This window comes from Zootoca vivipara, chromosome 5 (assembly GCF_965207765.1).
Source record: "Zootoca vivipara chromosome 5, rZooViv2.hap1.1, whole genome shotgun sequence".
Lineage (NCBI taxonomy): Eukaryota > Metazoa > Chordata > Lepidosauria > Squamata > Lacertidae > Zootoca > Zootoca vivipara.
The window spans coordinates 61,957,076-61,971,690 of NC_142588.1; the positions used below are offsets into that span (position 1 = coordinate 61,957,076).

Sequence of the window (14,615 nt, forward strand, 5' to 3'; positions counted from 1 at the left end):
TTATACAGATTTTATATATGTGTTTGTGCAGGTTTCCTTTCTATAACATATGTGCATTCTTGTTAATTGCAGTGTGAAGAAAGGCAGCTTTGGCTGGGGCATTAGTGGCAATTTCACCTACCAGACAGGTACTCAGCTCCTATTGGGCACCTCCTATGTCATGTGACCCACTGATAGCCCATCCCTGGTGGTCAAGGATGTGGCAATCACTGTTGTTGGTTTTTTTAACATGATTGGACTCACCTCCCAGTGCAAATCTGCATCTCTTGGTGGCGGTAGGCAAAATAAGCTGGCATTTTCATGCTGCTGATGTCGCGTAGACTGTATTGTGCATGAAGCATGCACAATAAACAACCACCTGGAGAGACCTTTTTATTCTTTTTGTTGCAACAGACAGAGCAGCACCACGATCCCTCTAGCATTGTTTTGTTTGAGCATGTTGCAAGCTTGCTTCATGTACAACTGCCGCCCTTAAGCCTACTTCCTCACAGAAACAGTTTTCTTCTAATCACTCATTTGTCATTTCCCTCTATGGGCAATTTTTTCCTTTAGAATGGTACGGAGCTGTTGGACTTGCCCATCATGGGAAGATGGGTCATGTGACTGGTGTGATTTAAATAAACTAGTTAGATCCAGGTCTGACCATCTAGGGAGAAAATAACTTGGGGCCTGCCCAGGTTTCAGTCGCCAGAAGATTATAAATAGTTGCCAGCCGTTGCTGCCTTTTCCAGAGAAATTTCTCTTGTGTGGATTATTGCAACAACGGCACCAACCTTTGGAGCTGAGCGCAAGCTTGATACCACCAGTTCCTTGGATCTGCATCAGTGCTATCTGTTTCTCAAAGGTAAGTGAAAGACCTGGGAAGAATTAATTCTGTGAGGACAAGCTGATTGTGGGTTTGCTGGGGTGGCAAAGAGCCAAGGAACCTGAAACTGGAATTCACTTTTCATTTCCCAGCTGAGATGGATTCAGGACATTTCTAGACTATAAACTGAAACAGGTGTTGCTTCTTCTTGGCTGTACTGTATCAGTACTCCTCATGCATTCATGTTTCTGCAGTGCCCGCACAATGTTGTCATCATCAAATGGCAACCCATATTCCCTCCTCCCTGCCTCCATTTAATCAAGGCTTACCATTTCTAGGGGAAATCCAGTTATTAAAAAACAAAAAATTCTGATGTCTTCTACCCTTTTGTGATATCTCAGTGACCCATTTACAATAGTATGTGGCTATCCAGATGGAAGCACAGTACAGGTATTGTTAGATGATGGTGGTGGTGATGGTTATTATTATTTCATTCCAACCATTTACAGTGGGACCTCTGGTTAAGAGCTTAATTCGTTCCGGAGGTCTGTTCTCAACCTGAAACTGTTCTTAACCTGAGGTACCACTTTAGCTAATGGGGCCTCATGCTGCTGCCGCCGGAGTACAATTTCTGTTCTCACCCTGAGATAAAGTTCTTAACCCGAGGTACTATTTCTGGGTTAGCGGAGTCTGTAACCTGAAGCGTTTGTAACCCGAGGTACCACTGTATATACAACTTTTAGAGTTGCCGTATTTTAGGGAGCAAAAAAGAGAACACATTTGCTGACTTCTGCTTTTAACTATGGATCGCTATTATGACTTTCATGAAATGAGGACCTGTCCAGAATAAAGAGGACAAATGGCAACCCATAGTCTCTAACTAGTGTGCAAGAAGGCAACAGAACGGAGACAAAATTATCTTTTTCTCTAATCTTTTTGTAAACCGCATTGAGGTTTCTTGCAATCAAGCGGTTTATAAATTTTATGAAATAAACAAGTATAACTAGATAAAATTAACTATAAACTTGGTATGTATGTTGGGGCGGGGGGGGGGTGTTTACTTGAAATGCCAGCTGAAATAAAGAGGTCTTCTTCACCAGGTGCTGGCATGTGTGGGTATGTGAGAGTCCTGTATAATCTCCGACTGTAACTGTATGAATTCACTAAGTTGTATACATCCTTCTGGAATTTCTTTGGGAGTAAGGAATACCGATATGTGTTTTTTTAAAAAACCATATAGCCATAAGTCTCCAGAGGGAAAGGGCCATGTTGAATTACATGGGTGTGGTAAGGGGTGTTTTGTACAGGATATCATGCTTTGTGGAATTTCCATAGGTTTTTGGAGTTCTTGCCTAAAGAGACAGCAGTTATATGGGATTTGGGTAGGGGAGCATCTTTTCCCAAACAGACTCAGACTCAGCTACCAATTTTGTGACCTAAGGAGAAGCTGTGTATTGGGAAAATAGGACAAGGCAATGAAAACCATCCACCTGGGGGAGAGAATAACAACAAGGAATGGGGAAGGGGGGGCTCTGGGTGTCCTTTCTATTGTGCATTCATGATTATTTGTGCTCTTGACTTGCAGGTACCAGGGTGGTTATATGCACTCCTGCATCCAATGCTATTTGTGCCTGTAAAAGTTTGAGGATGGCCATGCTGCTTCATTAACAATTGCTGTGTGAAATCCTATGGTTTTTTTGTACCTCAGATGTTCTGATAGTTACTATTATTTTGCCTTTGTTGTGCTATAGCACTAGGGTACGCGAGTGGCGCTGTGGGTTAAACCACAGAGCCTAGGGCTTGCCGATCAGAAGGTCGGCGGTTCAAATCCCCGTGATGGGGTGAGCTCCCGTTGCTTGGTCCCAGCTCCTGACAACCTAGCAGTTCAAAAGCACATCAAAGTGCAAGTAGATAAATAGGAACCGCTACAGCGGGAAGGTAAACAATGTTTCCGTGTGCTGCTCTGGTTCGCCAGAAGCGGCTTAGTCATGCTAGCCACATGACCTGGAAGCTATACGCCTCGGCCAATAACGCGAGATGAGCGTCACAACCCCAGAGTCAGTCACGACTGGACCTAATGGTCAGGGGTCCCTTTACCTTTACCTTTGCCCTGGCAATGTTCCAAATTAAATGCATTTCTTTATGAGGCACCCACTCTCACAAACTTTCCGTCAATGCTGTATAGCAGCGTTCCTGTCGGGGTGTTGGAAGGAGCTATGGTATAGCACAGGAATCGCAGCCTGAGCATAAAAACCTTAGCAGTGTAAAAATGATATGTTGTGATATGGTTGCATGGCATTGTAGCACAAATAACATGAAAAGGTGTGGGGAGAGAAGCTTGCACTCTTGTGTCTCTCCCACATACTGTTTATAGATGACATATGCTGGCATTCCTGTGGTCCCGCCTCCCCACGCCCCCCCCCCAAACAAGCATGGTTTAACACACCAGTCACAACCCAAACATAAAAAATGTGTGCAAATGGAAGTTGGGTGGCCTGGCATTGCAGTTTGACTTGCTGCTGCGGGGAAGGGAAGCAGGGATAGCAGGAGCATGGACGATGGAATGAGCAAAGTTAAAGTTTGGATGCAATTATCAGAGAATCATAGAACTGTAGAGTTGGACACCATCTAATCCAAACCCCAGGAATATGCGGCTGCTCCGTACAGGGATCAAACCTGGGACCTTGGTGTTATCAGCACCATGCTCTAACCAACTGAGCTGCAGAAGCACTGGGGAAACATCACCGAACAACCGATAAAGTAGAGTGATGACTAGATGGTCCAGTATAAATCCATTTAAAATGTGCCATTCTTGTGTCAACGACATGTTGCTGCATGCCCAGGTAATGGAAAAGACAGTCAGGAGAGGCTCAGGGTCTCTTGGGTAGGCAACTAACATTGCAGAGACACTGTGTGCACCTTGTTGTCATCAGCCTGGCTGTCCAAAGCACATCTAGCCTTAAAATAAATGGGTGGGGCCTGCTAGAAAACATTGTGGTGTGAAATGTTCTTGCTGAGGATACTCCACTCCATTCCATCCCCCTGCCCTATCTCCCCAACTACCAGTTAGCATTCAATGCCATGACCACTCAGTATACTCTGCTCATTGAGCTGTTTTGAAGAGTCTCCACCCCTACCCCACGCATAGGCTCTTAAAGGTATTTTTAGACATCTGCAAACCTCCCTCTTGTGCAAGGGCAGTGCCATTTTTGACTGCTTAAGCAATGTCACTTAAACCCCTGCAAGTAGAGGAAATGCTGCTTTCACATTAGGAAATTTGCAAACCATCCCATTTAACTCTCCCTCCCTCTGCCCTGTTGACGAGGGGTGGGTGGCATGGCAAAATACCTTATGGACACATTCTTGGTCTGCTTTTAACAAGTTTTCAGTGTGCAGTTATCAATATTCTGTAAGTCTTGTGTCTCTGGCTAATCTGTACCTGGCCCTTTAACAGCCAGTGCAGACCATTGGGGCTGGGGCAGTCTGGCAAAGGACAAGATGGCATACCACACTCCATGTGCAAACTGGCAATGACAGGGCCGTCTTAAGGTCATCGGGCGCCCTGGTGCAGGGAACCCTCGGGTGCCCCCCGCTCATAAAAAAAGGGAAAAACTCTTACCTGGCGTGCTGGGCGGCGGGAGCCTCACGGCGGCCCCCGCACCTCACAGCAGGGGCGCGCTGTGCCGGAGGCCGCCTGCCTGTCCGATGCCGCCGGAGCAGGGTCCCTGGGCAGGCCGGGCCACGCCGGGTTCCTTCCCGCCAACAGGGCACTGCGTTTCATTGGTAGAGGTGCTGCCATGTGGCGTCACCTCTACCAATGAAACGCAGCGCCGGGGTGAGGGATTACCCTGGCGCTGCAGAGCGGAACAGGGTCCTAGTGCCCCTGTTCCGCTCGCTTCCCTCCCTGCTCTCGTGGCACGGCTGGTGGAGGGAAAAGGGAGGCCGCCGCAAAGCTGCCCCGCTTGCTGGGGCGCCCCTCAGCACCCCTCAGCGCCCCCTGATCGCCCAGGCGCCGTGGTGCATTGCGCCACTAGAGTCAATGGGCAAGCCGGGCCTGGGCAATGACATTTATTTCAACAGTGTCCTTCACTGGTTTGAGGGGAAACACACTGATCAGCAATATTTCTCAAGAAACTACAGGACACATGTGGATTGTGGATCACATGTACTCAAACAAAGTGCACTAAAGCCAGAGAAAACAGAAATGCTCACACAGCCCTTGACTCTTCTCTTCATCTTTGCAGGGATCTCTGCTGACAATGTGCGTGGGGACGTGTGCTAGGATCCTGGGGCCATGCCTCTTGACCCTGGGCCTGCTTTCCATTCTTGCCAACCTTCTCTTGCTCTTTCCCAGTTGGGAATGGCGTTATCTACGGATGGGCCACATCACAAAGAAAGCTATGCTGATGCCAGGAGTGTGGGGAGGAGGCTTATTGGTAAGTGGATATTTTTCCTGTCAAGAACCTGCGTAGGAAACTGTAAGGCCTGCTCTTTTTGTCTTCTGTTGCTGTTGTTTTTTAAATAACCAAACAAGGTTTTGTCATTGGAGGTGGGCAGGGTACACCCAGAGCAAGGATATACCGGTACTTAGTTTTGCAAATTAAGGATTTTCCTCAAGTCTACTGATACCTCCCTTTTGTGCATGGTGGGTGCTGTTTTGACTCCAAAAGCAATGGCGCTTACACCTGAACATCGGAAATAGAGGGAATCTCAGTACAAAGCCTGGAAATCCCATTCATGATACGCTCAGGACAATTTGTCCAATCCAAAGACAGTTTGGCATGCATTATCTTTTATATTGTATAAATTGACCAGGGTTGTATCCAATGTAGTGCTACCACCAGTGCAATGATGTACACTTGTGTAATGGAGCATCCCTCTCCCCCTTATCCCCATGGGACCCCTAAATCTGTTCTAGGGGTTCCACCAACCCTCTGGAGCAGATTTGGAGGACACAGGGCACACATTGTGGAGAGGGAGAGATGTTCCACAGCCATACATCCTTTTGTTGGTAGGACAAGTTAATTGGATTCTTCCCCAGATTTCTGAAAATTATCAAAAAGGATGGCTGAGCTATAATGTTTAACCCAGGCATCCCCAAACTTCGGCCCTCCAGATGTTTTGGACTACAGTTCCCATCTTCCCCGACCACTGGTCCTGTTAGCTAGGGATCATGGGAGTTGTAGGCCAAAACATCTGGAGGGCCGCAGTTTGGGGGTGCCTGGCATGTGCATTGAAAGGGTGCTGTGCATGCGTCTTCTGTGTGACATGCTACTCCATGTTTGCTTTGCATGTGAAAGAGAGAGAGAGAGAGAGAGAGAGAGAGAGAGAGAGAGAGAGAGAGAGAGAGAGAGAGAGAGAGAGAAGCTGCTATGAGTGTGGTTTCATTTGATTTGCAGTCTCTGGTTGGCTTGTTTCTTCTAGTGATCTGCTGCACATGTTATATATATGCGTGTCTCTGTGTGTGTATCTGCTATGTTCTGCAGCGAGCTACATTCCAGGGTTCCCGCAAGCCCCTCTAACCTGCTTTGCTTGGCTTAGTATGAATGAGCAAACACACAGATTCCCAGGCTGAAGATCGCAACTACAGGACTCTACCTGTGGCCGTGCTGCTGCTGGGCTACCCAGAGCTAGCGAAATTTGTTAACTGAATCCCATCCCAATAAGTTTCACTTTGTGTATTGGCTCAAGAAGTGCAAATGAGGTAGTTTCTCATTAAGATTCAAACAAAATCAAATTGATTCCCCCTGCTTAGCAGAGAAGGGTGTTCATTCTGAATCACTTCTCTCTTCCACAGGTCTTCCCAGCCGCAGTTCAGATCACAGTTATTGGATTCAGGGGAAAGAACGCCCCATGCACTTGCGGAACTTGCCAAAAGGTATGAGGGTGGTAGCTCATTTGTTCCTCTGCTGAAAGGCCCCCGACGTTCATGGCAGGGCTTAACAGTCAGATTCTTGACAAAGGTCCAGTTTGATACTGTACACAGTTCAGCATTTTCATAGTTCTCAGAGTGGTTTCACAATCAATGCCTCTGAAAACTGTGGCTCAGTTAGGGGAATGGGGGTCTCCTAATGACTCTCAGTGCCCTTAGCAGACTACAAGGATTATCTGGGAACAGTGCTTTTTTTCTGGAAGGCGGGGACACAGGGGTATGCATACCCCTAAACATTTTGTGAATCATTGAGAGGCAGTATTTCAAAATGAGTAGGAAAATGAACATTTTTTTTATTTTTAAAAAAGCACTGTTTGGGAGACTGTTAAAGGAATATTGCAGTGCTTTGAGGGTATGGTCCTGATATGACTTAAGACCAAGGAGAAGGAAGTTGACAAGCAGTGCCAGCCCTAGATTGGTTGTGGTTGTCAACATGAAGGCAGGCAGATGGGGCTGGATGAAAGAGGTGAATGGTGCAGTGCCCCATTTGTCCTAATGGACCAGACTCTACACTTTTCAACCTGACTCCATAGTCACTAGTCAAGGTCAAGGACCTTGGCACGCCCCACCCTAATCCAAACTTGGAGGGTGCATTCCCCCATCCAGGAGTCTTGCAGCCTGTTGCTGGAGCAGGGGAAAAAACCCTGGTGCCTGTAGTGTAGCAGTCAGAAGTTATTGAGGTTCAGTAGTGTAGTTAAAGGGGTCTTGCATAACTGGAATTAGGCCACTTCCTGACTGTCAATACCTTTGGGTGGGATTCAGTCAATGTACCAGCAAATTCAGCTTGCACAATTATCAATGACTGGGAGGTCTTAAGCAATAATCCCACTTCCTCAAAACATCAAACTTTTCATGATAAGGAAAGTGACAGGAAACTGCACTGGAACACAAAACGGAGTAAGCGCTCATTAAATAGCCGCCATCATCTCATCTCCTTGCAAACAAGTCAGGATCAATGCTCTGTTATCAGGTCATCTGGAAGTGCCCTTAATTTCTATGCCTCTTTTGCCCACAGATGTTTCTCTCCATTGTATTATCAGGACTGGCCTTGCTGGGATCAGCTGCTTGCTTTGTTTTGTCTGGTGTGGGCTTGACAGAGGGACCTCTCTGCTTTTATAGCTGCACCACCCACAATGGGACGCAGATGACTCAGTGGGATTATCCATTCCTTCAAACACACAGTCAGTCCTCGAACATCAGGTAAAGAAACCTGGAGGTCATGGGTCATTTTATGGAAGAGCAATGCCTATTAACCTGCGCCGAGAGCTGTTTTTGCTTAGTGGTGAAAACTGAGACCCGTTCTCCATTGAGTTCAGAGTCATGGCCAAAAAAATGAGCCACAAGCAATGACTTGAGAGATGGGGTTTTTGCCAGGTCTATTCTGCAGCATCCAATTGATGCGGTATAGGACTGAATGGATGGTGCACTGCCCAAACATCATTCCACTTTATTAGTTCTTCTGCAATGCTTCCTGAGTGATACTGCAGTATTGCTGTCCAGTGCCCCCCTCTTATGCTATAGTGCAGGCACCCCCAAACTACGGCCCTCCAGATGTTTTGGCCTACAACTCCCATGATCCCTAGCTAACAGGACCAGTGGTTGGGGAAGATGGGAATTGTAGTCCAAAACATCTGGAGGGCCGAAGTTTGGGGGTGCCTGCTATAGTGTAACAAAAGCAAGACTGCCACCATCCCTGGAACAGTTGTGGTATGAAAAGTTGCAGAATTTAAGCACGAAGCTACAGTATGTTTGCCCTGAAGCTTTTGCAGGAACAAACAGTATTGAAAGTGGGATCACATATAACTGTCCCAATCCCATCATGGGCACAAATAATCGTGAATGCACAATAAAAAGGATGTCTGAAAGGGCATACGGCTTTCTGTATATTGTTGTTCCTGAAGACAGAACAATTATATAGACCAGGCATCCCCAAACTTCGGCCCTCCAGATGTTTTGGACTACAATTCCCATCATCCCTGACCACTGGTCCTCTTAGCTAGGGATCATGGGAGTTGTAGGCCAAAACATCTGGAGGGCCGAAGTTTGGGGATGCCTGATATAGACGGTGTCATTGTTTCCAAACAAGTTCTCTGTTACTGACTCTCCCATTAGACGTGGCTCATGTAGTTCAGGAGACCGTATTTGCATTGCTGAATTAAATTGTGAGGCTAGCTTGAGCTATTTCCCAGGGAAATATTACCTGTCCTGTGCATCAAAACACACAGAGAGAAACTGGACTGGGGGCACTGGCAATCACAAGAAGCACCAAAGAATATGTAGGGATAAATGTTGCTGGGAGGGGGAAAGTGAAGGAGTCTTAGCATGCATGGATCACTGTTGAGGAACTCTATCGTAGTGGAAGGTCAGTAGAACTGGGATGTCAACAAAGCAGCGGCACTTGCAAGTGCAAGGAATCCTAAGGCAGAGAGATCTTCTGTCCAGGTAAATTACTATTACTGTTACTAACTTCTACAACAGGCATCCCCAAACTTCGGCCCTCCAGATGTTTTGGACTACAATTCCCATCTTCCCCGACCACTGGTCCTGTTAGCTAGGGATCATGGGAGTTGTAGGCCAAAACATCTGGAGGGCCGCAGTTTGGGGATGCCTGTTCTACAATGATGATGTTGGAAGGGCAACCACATGGATCTTGAGACAATGCAACCAGCGAAGACAAGATTTAATATTATATTGTAAGTGTAAAACCATTCAAGGAAAAATGGTGCACAGGATAGCATACTCAGTAACCCAGTAAATCCAGAAATCTTTACCTTATCTTTTTCTAATATTCTGTTGGAAGCCTCCCAGAGTGGCTGGGGCAACCCAGTCAGAGGAATAGGGTATGAGTAATAAATTATTATTATTTTAAAATGTACAAAAAATAACATCTCCTGATTGAACAGCTTTCCCTTATCCTTCATTTATAATGTCTCTTCACTTGCAACTTTCTCATTCAAAATCTGTTCCTTTAAGGACTCAAAATTATTTGTATGATCCTCCCCTTTGGAACAAAGTGTGCATCGAGCCACATAATATTGTGAGCTGGAATGTCTATTTCTTCTCGGCTCTCTTAATCATCAGCACAGTGGAAATGGTCCTTGCTGTTCTCCAGATCATCAATGGCTTTTTTGGATGTTTCTGTGGCTTATGTGAAAAGAAATAGGTAACAGGAATTCACTAAAATTTTGTGACTTTGTTGTTGTTGTTGTTGTTGTTGTTGTTGTTGTTGGCTGTGAATGGTCCCTCTGCCTGCATCCACACACCAACAGGGGAAGTTAGAAGCAAATGATGGTTGCTAACATTTCTTCTACCCTTGTCAACGCAGATACCTAATAAGAAGGGTAGCGGTTGGTCAGAGTAGTTACCTTTGTGATAGTGGGAAGGGGAATAACATAATATGAATGCTGGCTGACCAATAGGGAAAGCTTCCATATTACCACATTACCAAAAAGACAGCAATAAAAGTCAGACATGCAACAAAGATACAGATCACCGGGCTCTTATTGCAGCAGCTGCGGCCAGTCTGTTTTGTATACTAGTCTAGAAATATTAAAAGGAATAGAGCAGGGTTGTGGTGGTGGTTTCAGCAGTAGGTAGAGACCAAATAGCTTTGTGGATGCTTGGAAAGGTGCTGTGTGTGTGTGCACGCGCGCAGTTGGGGAGTAAGTAGGGAGAGTCAGCAATAGTAGAAGAGGGGAAAGGAAGTTGTGTGGGCCCATAAGATGAATGCTAAAACCCACAATTCAGTAATATTTTTGCTAGAGCCAATCAAAATATCACAAAATAGTGAGCAAGCTTTTGATTTCTCCAGACCTCTTAAACAGGCAGGATGTTACACAAAGTAGTGAGAAGGGCGGGGGAGGAGGGCCGGGACAAAAAAATAACAACAAAAGAAGTCTTAAAGTTGTAGCCATAAAGATTACATCCCAAGATGGAATGAGAAGAAGACGGCAGGCAGGTGACATGAAAGAAATCTAGGATTCTGGGACAGAATAATAAAACGTCTGCTCCTAATATTTTAGAACATGGAGTCCCAAAGTTACACAGATCTTTACCCAGCCCCAAGCAAAATGCACTGGTTCCTAGTTCTAGCTCTGGCAGCTCACAGCTGAAAACAACATGCCCTGGAGCAGTTTTGAAAATAATAACATTTCAGTTTGTTTCCCTCATTTTTGCAATTACATTATAGCAGGAGAGGTGAACTTGTGACCCTTCAGAGGTAATGGACTTCAACTCCCATCAATGCCAGCAAGCATGGCCAATGGTCAGGAATGATGAGAGTTGTAGTCCTGCAACATTTAGAGGACTCCAGATTAATCACCCTTGCACTATGTATTTTATTGAACCAATTTAAATAGGCTTGGGAGTATATATATAATTAAGAGAAAACTGAGTCAAACTCTGATGAAGATTTCTGTGAAACACCCAGACCAGCATACTCAGATACTTTGGCCCACACATTTTTATTGTTTGAAACATCAGATCTTTAGGATCAAGATGACAGACATTGTTTACTTAATCTCTGTATGTGAGATTACAAAGATATGTGCATTAACCTGTATCCACAATCATCAACCTTTGTTGCTGCAGCCTCTGCGTATTTCTGATTCCTCTGTTGCTCCTGAAGCCTCAAGATGCTGCTTGCCAGACGGTAATGAGCCATCGCCCACCTTTCAGTGCAAGGAATATCATTGTCTTCCATGGGCATCATTGTCAGCTACTGTCAGGAGGTGTAGACTGGAACTGCTGTCACTAAGGAAATGCTTACAATGTCACAGATCTAGAATGACGACCTGCGTTTATTGATCTCAGTAATGTTGTTGTGTTATTTATTTAATTATTTATACTTCCTTAACGTCTACCCAAGTCTCCTTTCCTATGCTGAATGAACACATGTTCATGTTATATCTAAAATTCAAACACTCCTGCCGGCAGGAAATCAAGGCAGAAAGCATGTTGGGTTGTTCTGGGAGGGGGGGGGGGAATGGCTACACAGGAGGCATGAATATAGAGATTTTTTGCACAAAGTTTCAGTTTGTATCAGGTCTTTTGGCTTTGGGGCTCTACTTTCTGCCTCCTTTGCCACAGGCCCTTCAATTGAGAAGGCCAAACCTGATGAGCAACATATTTTTGAGTTCTTGGCATCATCAGTTCACAGGTCTATGTTGTGGATTGGTTGGCAGGTGGAAAGAGGCACCACTAAGAGCCACCTAATACATTGGTCTAAGAAAGGGATCAGTGCTGCTTTAGTCAGACTTTAAAGTTTAGAGCTAGTCAAATGCTAGAAACGTGTACATTTTCTCAAGCAAAGGCAAGGATGGTCTAGGAACAAGACAGAGCAACATCAAGGAGACAGTTCTAATCTGTTTTGCTCACAGGAGAGGCCCCTGAGGGCCTGCAGGGCTCCAGAAATGGAAACTGCCTTCCTGAATTCTCTTCACCAAACCGCACACATTTCCACCCTCCAGGAAGGGGAACCTATGGACTTCCAGAAGTTCCTAGATAACATCCAGGACCGTTGGCTGGACTGCCTGGGGCTGATGAAAGTTGGAGGCCAGCAGCATCTGAAAGGTCACAAGTTCCTCACCCCTGGATGAAGGGAATGTGTAGAGCTGACAAGCCGCACAACCCAAAAATCCATTCAATACTTTTAAATACTCATATTAAGACTGGTGTTTAATTAGTTGAAAATTAAGGGAAACAAATGTACATCTGTACGAACAGCTCATTTTTAATGAATTGCAATACAGTATTTTCCTGATTATGCTGCTGAAGATTAATTGGGAAGGGTAGGGCAGGAGAGCTGTGTTTCCAGGTCTGTGTTTTGTATACCTTCTGTAGGACTGCCATATGTCCGTGTTTCCCCAAAAATAAGCTCAGCAACTTTGCCCCGATTTTCATCTTTGGTAATATGGCAACCCTACCTTCTGTTACAAGAGTAGGTTCAGGAGACTTATTATTTTCGAGAGAGAAGGGGGTATATTTTGAGTGGGATGACCTGTATTTCTTCTTCCACAACATTCAAAACTTGTCAGAAAACAATTGCCTTGGTGTGTTATGTTCAGACCTTGTTTTGTGTTAATTGCCATCATGATAGGTGGCCTTGTTGATTGAAGCTGCTAAAAACTTGTGTGAAAATAAATAAAGATACCTATTTTTCTATACATTTTAAAAGTGATTTCAGCCAAAGATACTTATTATAATAGATTTCAAGGCTACCAGATGTCACCGTGGTGCCACTTTTCTTCATTTCTGATACCATTCACCCACTCTTTTTATTTCTGAGAAGTCAGATAGCATTCATTCTGGATGGTTGCATTCTCCATAATTTCCCCATTGTCCTCCACTTCCCTCAAGTGTTTATTTTTCACTTCAGTTGTGACACAATCCTTACACACCTGAATTGACTGTACTGTAACACTATTGCCTCACCTCACCTCAAAAACAAAGGGAGTTTTCAGATGATGGCTTAATATTGTAAACAGGTTTTTGAGACATCATGAATGGGTAATTGGTAACAGCTCCTCCCCCAAAGGCAGAAGAAATCCGCCACTAATGCCCTAATATTGGGTCAAAGGTCCTCTCCAGACATCCTTTTTATTTGTGTTCATTATGCTATCAGGCAGTCACATGCAATCCTGTTTTTTTGTACCTGAAAACGCTTTGGGGTAGTAATTCCATTCAGTGCATATCCTGTAACTTCCTGCTGAAATGCTGTAACTTTTTATACCACAAATGTTCTGGTTTATTTTTGTTCTGCTTCGGTTGTGCTATAGCCCCTCCCAGGCAGCAATAACCTGGAAGCTTTGGGGAAGCACTCATTCCACAACAAACTAAAGCAGAAAAAACATCCACCACTAATGCACTATTGTTAAGAGTTTGTTGCAGAATACACCTGCAATAAAGCAGCAATCTGGAGGAGCTCTCTAGAGCCTGACTTGGAAACCCATCCTTTTTATTGTCCCAGGGAAGAAATTTCTTCTAGACACAATGGTCAAGCATTGGCCAGCAGGTGGCAGGCCCAAGCTAGTCAGGTCCTGATTGCTCAGGAAGAGCTTTAAGAAAATTGACAGGTTTCACTCTCTTAAAGGTAAAGGTAGAGGGACCCCTGACCATTAGGTCCAGTCGTGACCGACTCTGGGGTTGCACGCTCATCTCGCATTATTGGCCGAGGGAGCCGGCGTATAGCTTCCAGGTCATGTGGCCAGCATGACAAAGCCGCTTCTGACAAACCAGAGCAGCACATGGAAACGCCGTTTACCTTCCCGCTATAGCGGTTCCTATTTGTCTACTTGCACTTTGACGTGCTTTCGAACTGCTAGGTTGGCAGGAGCTGGGACCAAGCAACGGGAGCTCACGCCGTCACAGGGATCCAAACCGCCGACCTTCTGATCCCTAGGCTCAGTGGTTTAACCCACAGTGCCACCTGGGTCCCTTCACTCTCTTACTACAGGGCTAAAGTAGATGTGACATTTATGTGTCTTTGCATCTAATGTGCAGGGTTGGTTTTTTTATGCATAAGGTGCTGGTGCCGGGCAGGGGGTATACAGCTAATACCACTGTCCTGAATGAAATCCCTTTAGCTGATATCAGCATCCATTTGGCACATAGGGGATTTCCCACTCCCTGCCCCCCCCTGCTCCCGCCCCCCTCCAAAAAGCCAATACAGAAGGCTGGTCTAAGTGCATAGGTCGCTTTCTCTACTTTGTGTGTTTCATTGTTTGAAAGCAAAGTAGTGGTGATAGCATAGGAACTGGAGTTTGAATGGATATCTGAGATAATTCTTTTGGAAAGAATCCCATGGGCTTTTGCATTATGCTTTCCTACTTGTAGGGGTTTTGTATTATTCCTTCAACCAGAAGAAAGATATTCTAATGA

General features: G+C 45.2%; 1 protein-coding gene across 1 annotated transcript; it reads left to right on the forward strand.

The window, feature by feature from the left end:
* The first annotated feature begins 725 nt into the window (after positions 1-725).
* TM4SF19 (transmembrane 4 L six family member 19) lies at positions 726-12,901 on the forward strand. Its single transcript, XM_088670774.1, has 6 exons — positions 726-844; positions 5,050-5,241; positions 6,603-6,683; positions 7,753-7,937; positions 9,711-9,900; positions 11,328-12,901. Exons 2-5 carry the CDS (start codon positions 5,065-5,067, stop codon positions 9,898-9,900), a joined length of 633 nt encoding a protein of 210 aa, XP_088526900.1. The 5' UTR covers positions 726-844; positions 5,050-5,064; the 3' UTR covers positions 11,328-12,901.
* The last annotated feature ends 1,714 nt before the right edge of the window (positions 12,902-14,615 follow it).

Coding starts and splice junctions, on each gene's coding strand:
- TM4SF19 (XM_088670774.1), top strand. CDS start 5,065: ATGTGCGTGGGGACGTGTGCTAGGATCCTGGGGCCATGCCTCTTGACC. Junction 5,242..6,602: donor TGTGGGGAGGAGGCTTATTG/GTAAGTGGATAT, acceptor TCTCTTCCACAG/GTCTTCCCAGCCGCAGTTCA. Junction 6,684..7,752: donor CTTGCGGAACTTGCCAAAAG/GTATGAGGGTGG, acceptor TTTTGCCCACAG/ATGTTTCTCTCCATTGTATT.